The sequence below is a fragment of the Castanea sativa genome, chromosome 9, assembly GCF_040712315.1.
Source record: "Castanea sativa cultivar Marrone di Chiusa Pesio chromosome 9, ASM4071231v1".
NCBI classification, from domain to species: Eukaryota; Viridiplantae; Streptophyta; class Magnoliopsida; order Fagales; family Fagaceae; genus Castanea; species Castanea sativa.
This window is the reverse complement of record NC_134021.1, coordinates 33,692,192-33,714,395: the sequence shown is the minus strand read 5'-3', so window position 1 is coordinate 33,714,395 and position 22,204 is coordinate 33,692,192. Positions and strand designations below refer to the sequence as shown.

At 37.5% G+C, this 22,204-nt stretch overlaps 1 protein-coding gene across 1 annotated transcript; it reads right to left on the bottom strand.

Annotated features, from left to right (window-relative positions):
• Positions 1-3,223: 3,223 nt before the first annotated feature.
• On the bottom strand, positions 3,224-13,228 carry LOC142608571 (uncharacterized). The gene is made up of 2 exons (XM_075780263.1): positions 13,052-13,228; positions 3,224-6,062 (listed from the first exon to the last, which is right to left on the bottom strand). Exons 1-2 carry the CDS (start codon positions 13,056-13,058, stop codon positions 3,973-3,975), a joined length of 2,097 nt encoding a protein of 698 aa, XP_075636378.1. The 5' UTR covers positions 13,059-13,228; the 3' UTR covers positions 3,224-3,972.
• Between the last annotated feature and the right edge of the window lie 8,976 nt (positions 13,229-22,204).

Genomic DNA, 22,204 nt, shown 5'->3' with positions numbered 1-22,204 from the left:
TTTCAAGCCCACATTCTACAAATTTGATTGTATAAGGCTTTTTGAGCCTGAACCCATCACGCGGTTGGGTCCAGGTACAAATTGTGCACTTACAATTACCAAATATAGAAAAATGAAATAGTTTCTAGAAGATACATTTTAAAAATAACTCATTTTTCAAAAAAAATTTAATATCAAAACAAACGGAGTAAGTGACTACAAAACCATTGAAAAAAGTATTTTTGACAATTGAAATGACTGTCGAGAACCATCACTAAAAACCATGTCAAGAAAATTTTTCCACAACCTCCGCAACTATTGGAAAAAATGTTACACCTTTATCAATGTTCAAACGTTGAAGTATTATTAAAAACCATTGAAACATATACCATATTCACATAAATGTATATTAAAATATGTTTATTAATTTTATCCACATACATTCAACCGTTGGTAAAAGGTATTTTGAGATAAGTTTCAACAGTTTGTGAACATTAAAATAAGTTTTTTACTTTTTAAATAAGAAAACAATTTTGGATGCTCACTTATACATATGTGCAGCTAAATGTAATATACTGATTAATAACCTGATTTAAAATATAAAGATAAACACAAGTGCATTACAATGTAATATACTTTCCTAAATCTATTTCACAATAAGTGCAGGTAAACACTTATTTAAATTATAGGAGACCTAGAAAGATATCAAAAAATTATATTTTCATTTAGGTGTTTTCCTATTTTCCTACAAGCCTTCAAACACACTCAACAAATACTTCAAACCACTTCCTTGAGTTCCCAAGTGCGCAAAACAGAAAATGATCCTTTCTCCTTCATTACACTAATCACAATTATCCTATATACTGAAACTAACATCACGATTTGTCTAAATGTTATGAACGGGCCATAGTGTTTTTATTTCCTGTGTAGGCTTGTCTAAGTTCCGTATTACACAAAACGTATCTCTAACCTTTTTCACCAATCGCGTAGACGAGGGTAGAGGATTCACTCCTCGACTGAATCCGGGCAACAAAGAAGACCTATCAAGTGCAAACTTGTGACAATTAGGAAAACAACCTTCAACAATAATTAACTAGAATTATATGGTCAAAATAATCAAAATTTATAAACTTAATGACCACGTCACCATGTTTTCTACGAGCTTTTTAATTTAACTTTTAACTTTAATTTAACTTATAACTTATTTTATTTGTGTACAACTTTTTGAAACTCTCTACTTTTTAAAATAGGATAAATTTTGTTAATAACCCTTGAGGTTTGGGCAAATACTAAAGAGGTCTAGAAAATTTCAAAACTGACAATTTCAATCCCTAAGTGCAAACGGACTCTAACGACATTAACCTCAGTCATCTCATCCCTTTCTATGACTATCTCTCTTCTCTTTCTTCGCTGATAAAATAGAAATTCTCTTGTAACTTTCTCAATAAACAAACAGGGAAAGAAAATGCTTGAATGAATCCAACAATCAAAACGGAAAACACACAACAAAAATCACAAAACGATCAAGAACTGTGACAAAAAAAAATCAACCTTTCAACTCAAAATCCTCATCTAAAATCAAACCCAATAAATCAAAACCTCTCTTAACCAAAATCCCAAAGCATCTTCTCAAATTCACAAACACTGCTCACTCCATCACCAAAACCCCTCACCAATGGCTCTCAAGCTCGGCAACTTCATTAGCAAGAGAAAATCTTTGCTCAACCACAGCAAACCCACAAAACCTTTGCTCAAACCAAATCAAACCCACCTCGCCTATCCAAACCAAAATCCACAAACCTCCACCGCCGACCCAAACCAAAATCACAAACCTCCTCTGCCAACCCACAAATAACTCAAATGTTGATGTTGATCCACACCAAAACCCACGAACCACTGCTAACCCATAGCACGGCGCTGCCCAAAGACCATGAGAACCAACACCGATCCACACCAAAACCCACAAGCACCGCTTACCCACACCAGGATGCCATCGCAAAGACTACGAGAAGAAAGGGACAATAGAGTCAAAGAGAGGTCTGAAAGTGGAAGAAGGATGAGAGAGTCAGAGAGAGTGAGAAGAAAGCTATGAGAGTGGAAGATGGATGAAGGAGTTAGAGAGAGAGTGAGATGAAAGTGGGATGATAAAAGAAAGGTTTAAGGGTTAGAGAGAGAAACTAAAAAATAAATAACAGCATTAGAGTCTATTTGGACTTAAAAGATTGAAATGGTCAATTTTGAAATCTTTTGGACCTCCTTGGTATTTGCCCAAATCTCAAGGGTAATTAATGAAATTTACCCTTTAAAATAAAATGTATATTTAGCTTTCTTTTGGCAAAAAGTGAAGTAAGTTGATGCCAAACAAAGGGGCTTCAAAAGTGTTGGGATTGTGAAATTAGTATTAATGTATAGTATTGGAGTTTCCTAATGAAGGTCTTAGAATATTCTCATCAAAGGTGGAATAAATGCTAAAAGGTATTTTTAGCAACTAAACCACTAAAAAAAACCCTACATCAATGGTGTTAAATTTTAAATTTTTTAGCACCTTGCTCCAGTAAGATGTTATTACTAGCACCTAACTATATCAAGTTGTTACTCATTTTTTATTATTTTTTTATTCCCCTCATATCTCACTCTACTCTCTCAAAAAGAATAAAAAATGACAAATAAATAATATTTTAATGAAGTGGTAAAGAAAATAGAAATTTTGATGTTAGGTGTACTATAAAGTGACGTGTTAAATGCTATAAAATTAATTTTTTAGGTGCTAAATACTAAAATTTTTAAAACTCTTGATGAGAATGCTCTTAGGTTGCGTTTGGGATTTAAAAAAAATAGTTAGCTTTATTTACTTTTTAACTTATTTTTGCTCTTAATGTGGATTCCATTGTACTATTAAGTGGGTCCCATTGCTCCAAAAATCATCTTTTAGCTTTTTTTTCTACATACTTTCAGCAAAAAAAAATTCAATTTCAGCAAAATCAGCGATTTCCAAACCGACGTTAATCTGCAAAAAATTGAAGCGAATGGAGCAATAATTGGATTCTCATCTAAATTGTTATCTATGCTTGTTGGATTCTCATCTAAATTGTTATCTATGCAAACTACACAAGCAGAACTGAGAATTGGCCTCATCCGGAAAGATAATAGTTACAACATTCGTGAACACCCAAATTGAAGACAGATCATATAGGAAAAAAGGTTTAGAGTATGCCCTAAAAAATTAAAAATCTAGGACAGAAACTTGTGAAAAGTCAATTTGAACTATAGATTAGAGACTCAACTAACCAAATAATGCTGGTTCTAAGGGCTCAATTAAAATCCCATGGACACCTCACCTTCCCTCCCCACCTCACCCAAAAAGAAAAGGAGAACAAAAACAAAGGAACTAATAACACATTTACAAACAAGATGATGCCCTGAACAAAGCAGACTACCCAAATCCAGTCTAATACCTCACAATTACACCAACTTCAGGGCAATCTGAATGACTCATATCTTTACAAAGGAATGGTTGGAATTAATACAGAATATATCCATAAGAAACTCACAAGAGCTGAAAGCAATGATCTTCTTGATTCTCTACATAATTAGGGAGCTGCAATGCCTAATATATGCGGGCAACTTCTGAAAAAACCCAATCCAAGAACACTCTATCTAGACATTCTGGAAAACTCGACACTTTGGCTCATCCATGCATATACCAGACAGCAGTCCCTGAGATATCCAGATAGTAAACAGCACAACCAACACCCAGATGTACAATCATGATCAAGCTGCTTCATGCAGGACGCAACCAAACCATTCTTGTAAATTTCAAACCAACATTCTGTCACATGTAAAACAAAATCCAGATCCTTGAATGAGTTGAAACAACTGACATCATGATTCAGAGACATCCACCAGAAATCCATAGTGTCCAGCGTCATGAATAGATTATGTAAAAAATGATTTGAGGATTCATTTGAGATGGTGTGGCCAATTGAAAATGGCCTAGCCTGATGTGTCAATTTCCTTCCCACAATCTTCCTCGCGAATGTTTCTTTTTAACCTTCTTAGCCATATCTCATAGTCCATTGGATATGGCGTTCCACACAGACTGTCCACATAATCAGCAAATGCTTTCAAAACAGTTGAGACATCACCAAGCTTCTGCTGAATCAACCTCCTCGACCAAGATGTCTCTCTCCACTGCAGTGCCCCCTCAACTGAATCCAGATCAGGAAAAGTCCCACCAGAGGAATAATAAAGCATATAAACCAGGCTCTCAGCATCTGAAGCTGAGCAAAGCTTTCCCTCCTGAAGAGCATAAGTTGATGAGAAATGAAGATTCATGGCAGGGCGGTCCCTGTCTTCAAGAATAGCATGTCCCCAACCAATAAGAACAAAATAAGGATGTCTCACGCTAGACCTCACGCAAATTACATTCTCTGGCCTGATGTCTCCATGCCGAATTCCAGCAGAAGCAGCAGTCGAAAGTGCAGATAAGCAATCATGACAACACCTGATTGCCTCCTCTGTTCCAAATCGACCCTCACTTACCATGTCAGCCACTGTTTCACCAATTGGGCTGGTCACAAGAATTGGAGTGCCACACCAAGGGTGGTCACAGTTTCCTCCTGAGCTGGGTCTTTGACACTGACCAGGGTGAATAATCCTGCCAGATGCACTCAACTGTGGCAGATACTTGCAAGATAGACCTTTCTGTTTCATTATAGTCAATATTTTTGTCTGCCTCTGAACTTGATACCATAAATTCATATCTTCCCATGCTGGTTCCAGCTGAGAAGGGTGAGAACCAACATATAGAAACAGACTTTTTCCCGGGTCTTCTACAGGAGATGCAATGTAATATGAGAATTCAGAGGTACTCAAGGCTTTGTTAATCTGATAACCCTTCTGCCAGTTAGAATCCTCTAACCATAATACGGATCCTACTTCTAACTTCAACATTTCTTCAGACTGAATATTATTGGAATCTTCTTGAACTTCAACAATTTCAGGGGAAACAGTGCGCTTTTTGTACCGAAATATACCATTTCCATTCACTCTTGTATCCTCCAACTCCCTCTCCCCTCTTCTTGTTTGAAGGCGAGAACCATGATCAGCAGCTAAATCCTCAATGGAGTGCTTGGGCATTCCAGCAAACTGCACGATACAGTGGAAGGTTGCAAAGAGTACCTGTAATGCACCAATATCTCCCCAATTTGCATTTCCAAGTTTGTTCCATATCCTATCAATTGGAGAGACTGCAATTTTAGAATGGTTTTTTATCCATTCAGCAGCACATTCATAAACATTATTCGCATCACATTCCAACTTATGTACGTCTCCTTCAACTTTTACAACCCCTCCATATTGAGAGTCAACAAGAAGAACAAAGACAGTGTTTGAACTCTCAGAGAAATTTAATCTGCTTAAACTTCTTGCTAGTAGCATACGAAGAGCATAGAAAAGGGCCTCCCCTAGAACAGAGAGAGAAGGCTGCCGGTCGCTATCTGCAGCAAGGCTTCCAATATCAGGCCTCAGAAGAGCCAGTTCAAGAATATGGTCCCACTTCCCATGGGGATGTCTAGGATTTTTAAGCATTATACCAGTGGCACAAAGGCCTCCAAGCTTTCCGTTAGCAATTGCCTTCTCAGCCTGGTAGAATTTCAAGTTAGCATTGGACAGACAAGCAACCGAGAAAGGCATAGGCTCATCCTGACTCCAAAATGCCTCCCACAAGCCCTTCACACTTGCATGTAAAAAGTCTTCAATAGCAAGATAAACAGTTGCTTCCACAGCATCAGAAGTGGAAGCATAAACAGCATTGGGCATCCGAATCAGCTGTTGAAATGCAATCCCTTCCAATGCATAATCAAATTTTTGAAGGTCTATCAACTCAAAAGGAACATCAAAGGCAGGTGTATTTGCTGCCGGATTTTCAAATAATGAATCAAACCAGTCTTCAAGCTTTGAGGTCAGGCCTTTACTATCCACAAATCTATTAAAGAAGTCCTTGCGACTCTGAGTCCTACTGCTAGATGATACACTAGACCTTTTTGTTCCAGACCCTACTGATTCCTGGTCCGGGGATTCACCTGTTCAAATATTGATAATCCTCACATGATGCAACTATGGAAGAATTAACTAACATATAAAGGATGCAGCAAACAATTACTCAAGGCCAGCAGGTAACTTCACCATATACAATTAAGTGCAATAAATAAAAATCTGACAATGTTACAATAAAGAAATGAAACTCAATAATAACTTGATGTTAAAAATTTCATCAGTCCCACACCACATGTAATTAACCACATGTTTGAGCATATCTGAAAAGTTCAAGATATAAAGCTTTTACAACACAAGGAGACTTCAGTAAATGATTAAATCTATTTTTGGTAAGTCTTGATTGGATCATTAGGTGAAAATTAGAGGAATAGCATCTATTCACCTAATCAAGGAAAAACCTATCAATTTCCATAAACAATAACCGTATGAACATTCTATGACCCACTTCATGTCCAAGATCATCACATTCTACCTAAAAAATGAGAAGAAATTATATATTTCAACAAAACAATACATTTCACCAACACATAAAGATGTCTACGCGGTGGGCAAGATATTAGACAATTCATTTTTGAGTACAATGAAGTCTGCTGGTAGGAATTCATCAGTGCATATTATGGCTTTTCAAATAAATTTCACATTTTAAAACTATCGGCTCCTTAAGAAGCTCCCCTAAAGTGTTTCCCAAAATTTTGGCCAGCAAATTCAAGCTCACACTATTTAAGATTATAAAGCCGACCATATCCTGTCCATGAGAAGAAGGATGGACAATCCACTTATAGATGATGTGCTATTAGGTCTTGAATGTTTTTCATGTTGCCATAGCTTGTCATATCCCTGTCTAGGTGGACTTATGTCCCTATTGTAACTAAGAAAGACAGTTTGATTCAATAAAGAGAGATAGTTTACAAGAATTAGAAAAAATACCAGAAAGGAGAAATCATACAATTATATATTGGGGTTTTAATCATTAACTTTGCTCATAATGGGATCTTGACGGAGTCCAGACAAAATGGTGTAATTTAAATCTCATCCATTCTTCAAGGTCAGGTTAACCTTACTCTTATTAATAGGAAAAGGGCAAGAAAGTGGACAAAAAGCTATCAAGTTTCTGACGTGTTAATAAGATGATTGTGCCCCAAAAATAAGAACTAACAAAATCAATCCAATGTTCACTTGAACATGTTAATTTCTTTCTTTTATTTTTTTTGATGAGTACCTTGAACATGAAAATTTATTCATTCATTATTCTATAACAATACCTTAATTAGTTTAAACAGGATAACTAGACATACAAAAAGGACAGAGGAAAAAAGGAGTAATTTAGATTCAACTTCTGCTAAAAAGCTTAAAACTTATATTCAAATTACAATCATGAGATTTAGCGGCATCAAACCACAAAGATCTGAATGAAGAATAAACACCATTAAGAAAGGTTGAAAGAAAAGACAAAAAAAAATGAAAAAGTGTAAGGGCCTCAAATTTAGAATGTATATCTTCATCCAGTAGTTTTGTTCATAATTTACTAAAGGTGTAAATGCCCTTTTAGTCCCTACATTTTGGTCTCATTTCTGTTTTGATCCCTACTTTTCTATTTTACCGCTTTTAGTCCTCAATGCGTTCCATTTTAGTCCCTACTAACGAAAATATCCTATGTGGCTAACGGAATGCACCGTTGGCACACTAAATGCTTACGTGACCAATAAAATAATATTAAAAAAAATTTATTTAGCATTTAAAAATGTCATGTCAACATTTTAATTAAAAAATTAAAAACAAATAAATTTTAATTTCGCAATTTTAATTTAAATTGAAAAAAAAAAAAACAAAAAACTTTTTTTTTCTTTTCAGTTTTAGAGATTAAAAAAAAAAAAAAAACTTGTAGTAACTTTATCAATTTTTCTTAAATTTTCTTGTCATCCAAACACAACATCATTAATAAACACAAACACGGTGCCAAACTCATTTTTCATTTTCTTATCTCTCTCTCTCCCTCTTGGATTTCTCTTATTTCTTTTTCTCTTTAAGTTCAAGTTGTAGTTTTTGGGATATGGCTTTGATCTGGGTTTAGAGAAAGAGAGGCTGAGATGTGGTAGTTTGGATTTGGGTAGAGAGAGAGGGGCTGAGATTGGCGGTGGTTTGGATTTGGGTTAAGCAAGGGGCATTTTCTGTGGGTATCTGACCCGATCTTCATCAACAACGAGCAGAGGAAGGACTAATGGAAAGTCGCCTGTTTGGGTTTGAGAATATTGGGAGTTTTGGTTTGTTTTCCCTATGGGTATCTGACTCGATATTCATCAACAATTTATTCTCTCTCACACAATTCAACCGATCTGGATTTTTTGTGTTTGTTTCCCAAGAAAATTTATGGGTTTGAAGGTTAGGGTTTACTTTGTTGATCAGTTTGGTTGTTGGGTTTATTGGTGTTCTGGGTTTGGTTGTTTTGCTAGAGATTTGGGCTTGGTTCTTTGTTGGAGATTGATTTTGCAGGAGATCTGGGTTTAAGAGTTGTAGCTGCAATTGTAATTGCAACCTCACCCATCTAGGTTTGAAGCATTTTGCAGGGGATCGATTTTTCTTTGCTTTGCTATGTGTATTTGCAAGTTTGTTTACTAGGAAAATGAAAGAAAAGAAAAAAGAATTCTTAAATATTTTAATTTTCTGGGCAATGAAACATGTTTGGGGAAGAACATGAAGAATGAACAATCATGTTCCTCCGAAAAACTAATGAAATTTTTTTTATATTTTATTTAGGTTTTAATGTTTGTTTTTAATTTAATTTATTTTTTGTTAAACATTTTCTGAAGTGGCCTTTCTTATATAATTAAAATGCTGATGTGCCATTTTTTAACAAATAAAATTTTTAATATTGGCCATGTAAGCATTTAATGTGCCAGTTGTGTACTCTGTTTGCCATATAGGATATTTCCATTATTGATATGACAATTGGGACTAAAATGAAATGCATTTTTCATTTTGAGGACTAAAAGCGGTAAAATAGAAAAGTAGGGACCAAAACAGAAATGAGGTTATAATGTAGAGACCAAAAGGGCATTTCATGTGCAAATGTCACCCCTGGCAAATGTTATGCAGGCTTATATTATAAGGTAAATACAAATCAAGGCCCCATGCAATTGAACTTGTGAACCCACCCTACATCCCTCCATAACTAAGGGAAGAGAAACCGTTTGACCCTGAAACCTTTGGCAAACACAGTTCCACCAACGAGCAAAGATACTGCCCATTGCAGTAACTTGTGCCTATGCTTAGACATATTCATTCATATTAGCAAAGATACTGCCCATTGCAGCAACTTGTGCCTATGCTTAGACATATTCATTCATATTAAGTGAACGTTATTAATCTGCCAAATTGGCCCATTGTGGGATGTCACCTCAGTAAGTACCCACAAAACTAAAAGAGAGCACCCAAGGAACTGAAATATTCTGTTTTCTTATATGAACAGTAGATGAAGACAATAACTTTCCAAGAAAACACATTCCTTAAGGTATCACAGAAAAAACTATTCAGGATTATTTAGGGCCCAAGTGATGTATTATCTAAAAAAAGGTACCCTACTCAAAAGACTTTTTGAAGACCTAAAATCACTTTCTATATGTAATAAAGATTTTGACTTTAGAATCCAAATCACAAAAATAAATATTCTCCAATGGAAGAAATGGCCGCTCAGTAAAATCACCCAATAAATATTCAGGTCCTCATAAACAAAAGGCAAGCTCATTTTGGTTTATCCATACATCACTAGATTTAGTTCCACCAGCAATGGCACCCACAGGAGAATCACTCTTCCTTCAATGAAGCACTGGTTGGACATTTGAATTTTCATTTCAGTGTCTTCAACAAACAGAACATGACACAAACAAGGATGGCAGTATCTAGTCTCAATAATAAGGTTCTTGCACAAAAACTAAAGTGTTAGATCCTGAACAAACGAACTTCAACAACAGTCACTCCCGATCCATGAGAGGCCATTCCCTAAACAAAAGGTAAGTTCATTTTGGTTTATCCATAAATCACTACAGTTAGTTCCACCAGCAATGGCACCCATAAGAGAATTACTCTTCCTTCAATGAAGCCCAGGTTAGAGATTTGAATTTTCATTACAATATCTTCAACAAACAGAACATGACACATGCAAGGATGGAAGTATCTAGTCTGAATAATAAGGTTCTTGCACAAAAACTAAAGTTCTTCATACATCCTCCTGAACAAATGAACTTTAACAACAGTCACTCCCAATCCATGAGAGGCCATTCACCTAAATTCAGACCCTTTATCAACCACAAAACCAAGATAGGCATGATTTCATGCATAGGCTCCTGATTTCACATGTAAGACTTGTCATTGGTTAATACAGTTGGCACTCATGAAAATTTTCAAGACCAATTCATGGTTCAATAATGGATTCCTATAGATCCTACATTAGAGAATTATCTTTGGCCTCTCAATAAGCAAGCCTTGTAAACACAATTAGAGTACTTTGATTAAGGAAATTTTAATCAAGATGTACCCTTTTCTAAAGTGAGCCTCCATCAATATTCTTACTATTAGTTTTAAGCTATAGTCACACCCTGCAAAGCCTCAAATATTTTTTTTTATAAGCAATAAACTTGAACAAATAGGAAATAATGTAGCAATTCCAAGCATACAAATCTAAGCAAGTTTCTTGTCATTGTTTGAACAACTCAAATATTCCTTCATGTTTGATGTGGTTGGTATGGAAGGAATGCAACTCTCATACATTTAAGAACACTAAAGATTCTTAGATCAATTGAAATCATTATTGATTCACAGACTGTTTGATTGGTCTCAGGCTTGGGGTTTTACACATTGTACTTCCATTTTTGAGTTTCCAGCATTAAACTCCAATCCCAGCACCTACAAAACATTCAAGTAGCTGCTGTCCTGAAAATTCCTGCAACCCATATTTCTTGATCTCAACTTAAAAACACCCCAACTACATTATTTGAAAAAATTTTCCATCCCTGATAACTAAAGAAGCCTGCTAGCTGTGGACCCAAAATCAAAATATTTAGCCCACATATATTTATTGTAGGAAGGCGCTAACTCAGGATTTAAGGGCTTTCATATATTGTTCATGACTCAGTGACACACCACAAGAAACACATTACCTGAAAATCAATCTGTAATACTAGACAATCAATTAAGACCGTGACACTGTCTTGTTTTCCACTATAGCATATAGGTAGTACTTGCTAGGCACTTCCTTAGCGAATTTCAATACCACTAAGCTTTTCACTTAACACAAGCAGTACGGTCTTTAACTAGAAGGAAATGAAGCCACATAGTCCTACACATAATGTCTTATAAACTATGCATTAATTTTGAATTACAAAACTTATGGTGACAAACTATCTGCAAGAAAGAACCCTTCCCCCCCCCCCCAGTGTGCCACCCCATCCCACCACCACCACACACATCCACGTCACTTTTTGATGTTCTGATAGAGTGATGGGTACCAGCCACTCACAACATGAATTTTGATCCCATTAATGAATTCTCAGCTTTAGAATCTTTTCAAGGTTCCAAAAAGTATATTCAAATCCCTTGCGTCTCTTTAATGGTTTGCCATCATACAGTGTCAAGAATAAGTAATCTTGTACAGTTTGTGTAAGAATAATGGAGAGACAATGGAAAATCTTTTACATCATTGTTCTGTGGCCTCAAACGTGTGATCTTCTGTGTTTCTTTATCTGGCGTATTTTGGGATATGCCAGATTTGATTGTTCAAATGCTAGCTTGTTGGGAATGAAGGTTCCATAATCACAGCTCAAATTATGTGGAAAAAAAAAAAAAAAACAAACAAACAAACTCAATCTTATCATATAAACAATACTGCCCAATCAAACTAAAGGTAAAATTTATACCAATAAAATTACCAAAGTAAAGCTCACATATAAAGCTAAAACGCTGATTTCAAGCAACACACACACACACAAGATATTCAAATCAAGGCTATAAACTCTCTAAATCGAAAATTTGCCACAAACATTCTAGAAAGAGTAATCAAGTTCTTCAACTAAAAAAATTTCCACATTCAAAGAGGATCTTGAATTTAGAGATAACAGTTTCCAGCCATGAGGGTAATATGTTTCCATAGCCCAACAAATCCATGCTGATCTGTTAACTCAGTCTTAAAGCATATAGAGAAAAATGTGAGTGTCTTATTTTCCAGTCAAACATCTCTCTCTCTCTCTCTCTCTCTCTCTCTCTCTCTCACACACACACACACACACATAATAACACAGTATTTCGATCTTCTTGTCAACTTAAGGTGAGAATTTTGAAAAATTACTATAATCTGTCTTTGAAGCCCCCCAAGCCCCTAGTGTTGGAGTATTTCATTTATCCTGAGTCAAATATCTGATACATAATTACATGTACTCTTCTAAATCAAGATCATTATAGTAGTGGGTACAAAAAGTTTTAATTTTTATATCAGCAGCCATCAAATTCAACTCCAGAATAGCAAACAAACACACACAGATGCGCAATGACATTACAATCAGAAGGAAACCTCAAACCCCAGATGGGAATTTCCCTAACGTTTAACTATAAACTTTTTTTTTTATTATTGGTAAATGAAACACAATTGAATTACAAATTCTTCACCTACAGAGTACCATTTCTGATCATTTACATGTCTATGGTCACAAATTACCATATAAAACCTCTCAATTACATCAAACTTCCAATTTTTTTTTTTTTAATATCACAGTTTTAAGCACAAATTTCTTTGAATATAATGCAAAATTTTGAAGAGCCTAACTTCATATAAAGTCAAATAGTGCGTGTCTCCAATTGGGTCTGGAATTCAGACACAATGCACTGTAAAACAGAATCAAAGAGAACCCAGAAACACTGATGAAAAATCCTTTGAAATTTAAGCAAAGAAAATGAAGGTGAATTGGGTTCTTCAAGAAGTAAAACTCAGTCAAAGTGGAAGTCAAAAGAGGGAGAGAAAAAAAAATACCTTCCATTACGAATCAATCTGTATGTTGAGAGCTAAAACAAACTTCAGATCTTTCCGTTCGGAAAAAACGTCCGACTGTCTGTACGTCTGAGTGTCTGTCTGTAACTCACCACTTTTATTATAATAATCTTAATCTCTCTCTCTCTCTCTCTCTAAAATAGTTAAAACCTTTGTCTCTCTCTCTGTTCTGTCGTCGTTTGTACTTTGTGCTACTTACTTCAATTACAATAATAAGATGACTCGTTTTTTTTCTTTACTCTGCTTCTTTTCTCTTCTCATTACTCATTACTATCGCTTCTCACCTCCCGAGATTTTTGCTAATTTAAATTTTCTTGCTCTTTTTTTTTTAATACTATTTTTATTTCATTAAAATTTTATTTTTTGTCTCTAAACTTTAAAAAAAAAATTATTTTTATCCTAACTTATTAAAAAGTTTGTCTTTCATCTATAAACTATTAAAAATGCTACACTTTCTGTCCTTAAAGTAGGGGTGTTCGCCTTTCGATACTGCAATGCAATTTTGAACTATTTTTAGTACCGCATTTTGTGGTGCAATTTAGCCAAAAGCATAACAGTACTGAACCTTATTTTTACTGCCATATGTGTGGTGCAATGTAATGTAGTGCGATTTAAAATTTAACCAAAACTATAACCGCATCATACCTCATTTTTGCAGTCACATATGCAGTGCAGTGTATAAAATGTGGTTTGAATACAGGGACCAAGCCAGGATTTAGATATAAGGGGGAGGCTCTACATCTAGTTGTGGCGACTTTAGCCATCGGCTCTACTATTGCTTGGCCATTGAAGTTTTTTGTTTTTTTTTTGTAATATAATTTTTGGTGTCTTTAATGCATCAGAGTAAGGATAAAATTATTTTGTTTAAAATTTTTTAAAGGGTCAGGCTGTTTATTTTACGTAAAATTGGTTGATTAGGTTCAATGTCTTTTAAATTTGCTACTTGTAATTTTTGTTGGGCTGTTTTTTAATAAATTACTGATGTAGTGAGTAGTTATTAGTAAGTAAAAAAAAATGATATAAGTGATGGGCCTAAATAGAAACTATTAAAAATTTGTTAACTCAATAATTTGTAAAACTGTTGTAAAAAAGTTTGTCAATGTAACATTACTCTTAACAGAATCAATAAACAATGATATTGTTAAGGGGGCAAAGTGTAATTTTATTAAACAAAATTGGTAAAAATTAATTAGTATCTATATATATACTAGTTTTTTTATTAAAAAGATTAGCCAATAATACCTCTGTCCATGTTTGAACGGTTTGAAGCCAATATATTTTACAAATTTCAGACTTTTTCTGTCTAGTTCAAAACTGATTTTTCTCTTTGTTTTGGACCAAGTTTTAAACTATTAAACTAGTTTTTCTTTATTTTTGGCTGGCTGTCCTAATCAATACTTGCTAGAGTTATTAAACCTTTTTTCTTTTTTTTGAAAACTAAGGTTGTTAAATATTAATAATATATTGTTGATATTAAAAATGTAAATATATTAAAATATAGAGAGGGTGTGATGTAGTGCGGTTTTCTTATTATAAAATTGCAAATTGCATTGCACTATGCGATGAAGTGTAGTTATGCCATTTTGCGGGTGGTTTTTGTGGTTTGTGCGGTTTGACGAAGACCTTAAATATTTTTTTTCATTCCTAAATATAAGTGCACAATTTGTACCTGAACCCAACCAAGCAATGGATTCAGGCCCAAATAGCCTTATACAATGAAATTTGTAGAGCGTGGGCTTGAAACCTAGGTTTTGTGGATATTGGACGACAGATAGGTGGGCTAGACTGCCACTAACTACACAATCAATGGATAAGAATAACAGAAATTCTCCTCAGACATAAGCTGAGGACGACTTGTATTACCTTTCTCTCTTAAAACAAAATATTACAACTGAAGTTAAAGTGTACAATGCTTTTTTTTCTCTCTTTCTCTCATCCTCCTTCTCCCCATGTCTCTCTTCCTCTCTTATATCAATCTTCTTCTCCCTTTCTCCTTCCACGTGTAGCACAGATCACCCAATTAGATACTTGTCACATCCACCACCTTCTTGATATCTTCAAACAATAGCTAGAAGGCTGAACATTACTATTCAGAGGTCATTTCCTCATTAATACAGCCAGGGAGGTAGGTGCAAGGTCTTTAATGCGGTGGTAGCAGTCTTTTCCCTAAATATTTCTCATACATTCTTCCTCTCTATAACTATGTGAAACACATCTTTACACACCAAACCTTCCAGAATTCTCTCTCGAAACATCATGACATGTTATACGATCTTTATTTGACTTGTCCAAGAAGATGCCTCTCATTGGACAACCTCACCAATCTTTCTAGCACGAATTGGCTTGTGGGCCCCAAAGTCTCTGCTCAGACAGGCTCTCATCACCAAATCAGGCCCAAATCCATGTTTTGACCATTTTACCCCTACAATAGCCCCTCAAAACTTCGTTTTCCTCCCCATCTAGGAAGGAAAGTGAAGTTTTGACACAACAGCATAACCTTCACATGCTTTTCAAATCAGCACGTGCGAAAGACGTCCTCTCACCTCTTTTAAACCGCCACTAACGCTTCAAAATCCACCAAATGCGCATTAATTGCTACAGGTAACGCCCTATCCTCCTCATCCAACGGTGTAATGCACATCCAACGGTTCGGGTCTCTTACTCAGATTTGGGCGGGATAACTCACATTCAATGCCGCTTCCCATTCGCCAAAACACCTAGGAAACCGAAATTCAACCTCTCACTTTAGAAATCAATCACATCTCAAAAGTTCCTATTCTCTCTCCTCTCAAGAAGCTCACGAAGAATCGTCTACCTATTTCTCGTAAGTTTTCAATCTTTTAAGTTCATTTCTCCTCGGCTATTGTTCTCGGCCACTAATTATATCCTTCTCCTCTCTAAAATTTCACTCTTTCCCCCACCAAATGGGTAGATTCAAGTGTCTAGTCGATACCGACGCCGGTATCGAGGGCTTTCGGGCTAAATATCGTATTCCTCAAAACGTAGGCTTAAGATACTGCCCTCTAGAAGCTATAGGTAACGCTAGGGGGGAAGGAGAAGTTGTCATTCCCATCATCGCATTCCTAGAGGGTGGGATGACCCTTCCCATGAAAAATGTAACCAGCGAATACCTCCGTAACCATAGGTTATGCCCAGATCAATGCACACCCAATGTATTTAGAGTTTTAGGTTGTGTCGACACCCTAAACGAACAAATGGGTCTGAATCTCACATGGCATGACGTCGTCTACATGTACGAGTGTCATAAACTTAAAGATGTAGGATATTACCTCAAATCTAGGTCCAGCATCGTTAGACTCATATCTTGCCTTCCTAAATCTAATAAAGGTATGAAGGACGACTATCTAATTGCTTCGGGAAGTTGGTCTGACGGTCCTCATTGCCCAGTCAAATGGGGAACCCCAGGTGTGAATCCATAGGCATTAGATTCCCTAACTTGTGACTTAATTCTTTCAACTTTTACCATTTTTGATTACATTGTCTTCTATTCTCTCTTCATTTGGCCCTTATTGTCGATCTAACCATATTCGCTTCCTCGGACATTTTTGCAGACAAACAACACGTACGGCCCTGTCTAAGCCTCTGCAGCGCCGCGGACCTCAATCACGTTCTACGATCCGAGGTGTTCATGAGCGAAGACCTGTAAGTGAGAGCAGCCCATCTCATATTAGGATACGACCCTCTATTAGAGGTCTTCCAAGATATCGGCAACGCGATCATCACGGGTGACCAGAGACGCAGAAGGATTGATATTTCAAAACCTGGCTTTCTTTTTGCCTATAAGATACCAGACGACCCCTCGGTGATCCTCTACACACGCCCAATCGCAGCAATTCCTCTTTCCACACACTCCCAAGCAACAGCCATCCCAGAAGAGTCAACATCTTCGCAACAGTTACTCAAAGAAGAAATAGATCAGTTCCAACTTGAGGAAGCAGAGAGACCCACAGAGAGCCACATTGTCACCATCTCGGACAAAGAAAACGAACCTTCCGAGAGTTCGGGTGTACAGGGCTTGGTATTTGCACAGGTTGAAACTAGTGCCGAGGAAGAAAAGATGTCCAGTTTAAGAGCATTGATGACCAGGAAGGGCATACAGTTGAGTCTCAACCCCTTCCTAAGCTGCCACCACCTCCTCCTCCTTCTGACCCTAAGATTCGTGCCCCTGACCCTAAAAAGAAAAGGAAAAACAAGGCCGAGGAGGCAGAAATGGCGAAACAAAAGAAACTTAAGCAATAGTAACAACAAAACGTTGCTAAGGGTAGGACGCGCGCCCCTTTTGTAGAGAGTGGGGAAAGCCATGACCTGGTCGAGGTGCACCGTACGCAGGCCAACTGGTACCCTACACTAGAACTAGAGGGGGCTCCAATTCCCAACCACTCCAACATCAGAGCATTCTAGCAAGGACATGCTCACCACCTCGCCGATGCTCTGGAACAGCCCCTTCTCTTACCAAAGGATATGGAGGCTTTGGAGAAGATGACCCAATCCCACCTTTTTCTCTACTTAAAAAGAGACTTAGGCTTGGTACGTATCCTCCGATTACTTCTATCTCACTGTTTCATTATCTTTCTGTATAATGTCTCCCACATGTGTGTCCATGTTGTTTCTGTTAATGTGCTTGTTCAATATTCCAATGCAAGCCATCCAAGAAGTTTTTGTTGCTGAGAAATGGGTGGAGGATTCTCGGAAATAGGCTGCGGCTAAGCTCCAAATTATGGTCGAGACCGAGAAGGCTTTAGGCCGTGTCGTGGTGGACAACAAGGATCTGACCAAAAAATTGGCAGATGAGAAGAGAGAAACAAACGGTGCCGAGGCTAGCCTTAAAACCACCAAGGCTCAAGTGGAGGGGCAATGCAAACTCTTGCGCCAAAAAGACGAAGACCTATCCAAAGCTCAGCAAGAAAACTCAAACCTAAGAAAGGAACTTGCTCAAGCCAAGGAAGAGGCTCGTACTTTCAAGGAAACCATAGAGGTTGCCAAGAAGGCTGCCTACAATGAAGGGGTCAAGGCAACGAAAACCCGGCTGACCGAAGAGCTAGCAGAGTTGTGTAAGGAGTACTGTCAACAAGTTTGGGCAGAAGCTCTAAACGTGGCAGGAGTCCCAACCGACTCTGAGTTGAGGAAGTCCGAGAACATTTGGATTCCACAGGATATCCAAGTGATTGAAGACCTTCCTCCCACTTCAAATACCTCCGAGGCAGTGCCTTCGACTCAGCCATCTTCAATTCAAGAACCTCTTCCATCTCCTAAAGAACTTACTGGTTCTGATAAAGAGAAGGAACAAGGTGATGGGGCTGGGAAGCGCTTAAGCGAGCATGCTGAGCCAAATGCTCCTCCACTAGTGGCAAAGGATAAAGGAAAACAAGTCCAAGCCACGTTCGAAGGTGAGCCTAAGCAAACTGGGGAGGAGGACAAAGCGAAAGAGGCTGCAAAGAATTCCAACCAAGACCCTCCACATAAACTTAAGGCATAGGCCATCTAGGACTTTTTCTTTATGTTGCTTTTTTCTTCTTCTTCTTTTATTGTTTCAGGATTCTTGTGTTGATCCTTTTATTCTAGGTTTTAACTTTCAATGTACCCAACGACAGTATTAATGACAAGTTCAAAAGATTTCTCTTTATTGCATTGCCAATTTTCTCTACTGAGCTATTTACCTCTTTTACCTTAGTGTAAATTACATGCGTAGCATAATTGACTTAATACCCCAACGTACAAAGAAATCTTCTTAATGTCTCAGTCAATACTAATAATCTAAAATGAAACTATGCTAACTTCATCAACTTAAATTATCAACAGATAAACTATGTATTGAAACTACAACATCTAAAGTGCACACAGGATACAGTTGAATATGTATGGATATATCTAAACTCAAGACAGGAGAAATATAGTCTAAGGCTTGATTTGACGTTTAACTTAGACATAAAGCAAACAGTAAACTTACTATGGTGTATGACCCAAGAATCAAGGCTTATTCAAATCTCTGTCATATACCTAGAAAAATAAAGCGAAATGTTAATTTTCCCAAGGTAGATGGTCCGAGAACCAAACGTAACCAAGGTTCTGTTTAACACTTAACAAGATATCAATTTCTATGAGGTATGTGGTCCGAGGAGCCATGCATGACCAAGTTTCTGTTTGATACTTATAAAAATGAACGGTAATGTTAATTTCCCCAAAGTAGATGGCCCGAGGACCAGACGTAACTAAGGTTCTGTTTAATATTTAATAATATATCAATTTTCATGAGGTATGTGGTTCGAGGAGCCATGCATGGCCAAGTTTCTGTTTGATATTTATAAAAATGAACCGTAATGTTAATTTCCCCAAAGTAGATGGCTCGAAGACCAAACGTAACTAAGGTTCTATTTAACACTTAATAATATATCAATTTCCACGAGTTATGTGGTCCGAGGAGCCATGCATGACCAAGTTTCTATTTGATATTTATAAAAATGAACCAAAATATTAATTTCTCCAAAGTAGATGGCCCGAGGACTAGACGTAACTAAGGTTCTGTTTAACACTTAATAATATATCAATTTTCACGAGGTATGTGGTCCGAGGAGCCATGCATGACCAAGTTTCTGTTTGATATTTATAAAAATGAACCGTAATCACAACATAATAATAATAAAACATAGGATGACAAAAGAGTCTTTTATTAATAATAGTACTTTCGTAGGTTATTTACATTCAATGGACGTTGTACAACTTTTTCATCTAAGTCTGCTAGACGATATGCCCCTATGCCCGTGATAGAAATGATTCGATATGGTCCCTCCTAGGTAGGTCCTAGCTTTCCCCATGCTGAGTTCTTGGCATTACCCAAGACCTTCCTTAACACCAAGTCTCCAGGTGCAAGCGGCCTCAACTTCACATGAGCATCGTACCCCCGTTTAAGTTTATACTGATAATAAGCTAATTGAACCATTGCACTCTCCCTTTGTTCTTCAACTAGGTCCAGACTTTTCTCCAGTAAGTCGTTGTTATTATCCGGGCTGAAAAAAGCTTGTCCTTAACGTCGGGAATCTAGTTTCCATTAGGATCACAGTCTCGGCCCCATAAGTCATGGAAAAGGGTGTTTCTCCTGTGGATCTTCGTGGTGTAGTTCGATATGTCCACAGAACATGTGGTAATTCTTCCACCCACCTTTCCTTTGCGTCATCCAACCTCTTCTTGAGTTCACTTGTTATAACTTTGTTAACTACCTCGGCTTGCCCATTACCCTATGAATAGGCTGGAGTGGAGTATCTATTCGTGATACCCAGATCACCACAGTATTTTTTGAAGGCCTTACTATCAAACTGCAGGCCATTATCTGAAATAAGAGTATGTGGTATCCCAAATCTGGTGACAATATTATTCCAAACAAACTTCTTTACATCTATATCTCGAATGTTTGACAAAGGCTCAGCTTCAACCCACTTGGTAAAGTAGTCAGTTCTTACGAGCAGCCACCTTTTATTTCCCACAACCTTTGGGAAAGGCCCTACTATATCCAATCCCCATTGAGCGAACGGCCAGGGACTAGACAGATGATTGAGAAAACCACCAGGCTGATGGATATTAGGGACAAATCTCTGGCGTTGGTCGCATTTTTTCGCATAATCCTGGGCCTTTCTTTGCATGTTGGGCCACCAATACCCCTAGGTCAGAACTTTATGAGCCAAAGACCTTCCCCTTGTGTGACTTCCACAAATCCCTTCATGCAATTCCTCCAATAGTGACTCCATTGCTTCAGGGTGTATACACAGCAAGTATGGCCCAGAGAAGGAGCGTTTATACAGCTTCTGATCCTCGGACAACCAGAATCAAGGCACCTTCCTACGAACTTTATCTACCTCAGATCTATCCTCGGGCAGAGCATCATTCTTAAGAAAGGATATTATGGGGTCCATCCAACTAGGTTGACCCTAACTTGATGAATATGGACAGCAGCTACCGCCGTTCGAGTAGGTTTTAATAAGTCTTCCACAAGGATGACCCTAGGCAAACCTTGAGCCGAGGATGTTGCCAACGTGGCTAAAGAATCAGCATGCGTGTTTCCACTCCTAGAAACATGCATCAGGACAAAAGAATCAAATTTGGATCGTGAGTATCTAACCTTGGTCAGATATTTTTGCATTCTTGGATCTCTAGCCTCCAATGTCCCTATTACTTGGCCCACGACTAATTGAGAATCCGAGAACATTTGAACTAACTTTCCCCCTATTTTCTGGACCATATCCATCCCAACCAATACAGCTTCGTACTCAGCCTCATTATTAGTGGCCGAGAACCCCAATTTTAACGATTTCTCAAAAGTAATTCCTTCAAGGGATACCAAAACTAGTCCGACACCTGATCCTCTCTGGTTCGCCACCCTATCAACATGCACTTTCCAAACCGGAAGCTCCTTACATGTGATCATGCCAACTTATTTTCATCCATGTGCAGCTCCTTTGTAGTTTCTTCTAACGAAGGTTCAGCGAATTCTGCCACCAAATCAGCAAGGATCTGGCCCTTCACAGAAGTGCGAGGTATATACTTAATATCAAAAGCCCTCAAGATAGTTCCCCACTTAGCTACCCTCCCAAAGTAATCAGTACTCCGCAATACCGACTTAAGAGGGAGTTGGGTCAAAACACAACTGTATGGGACTAAAAGTAGTGAGGAAGTTTACGCGTAGCATGCACCACGGCCAGGATCGCTTTCTCCAACGACAAATAACGCACTTCAGCTTCATTCAAATATTTGCTCACATAATAAACTGGTATTTGCACACCACCATCGTCACGTATTAGAACCAAACTGATAGCATGAATGGCCACCGCTATATAAGCAAATAGGATCTCATCCATCTCCGGTCGAGACATGATGGGTGGTAGAGAAAGGTATTCCTTAAGTTGTTGAAAAGCTAAAGCGCACTCCTCAGTCCATTCAAATCCCTTCCACTTATTCAGCAACTAGAAGAAAGGTTTACACCTATCGGCGAACCGAGAGATAAACCTGTTGAGAGCTGCAGTCATCCCCGTTAACTTGTGAACCTCCTTTGGATTCCGAGGAGGTTGCAAGCTGTTAATTGCCTTGACTTGCGCCGGATTTACTTCTATTCCTCTATGAGTCACC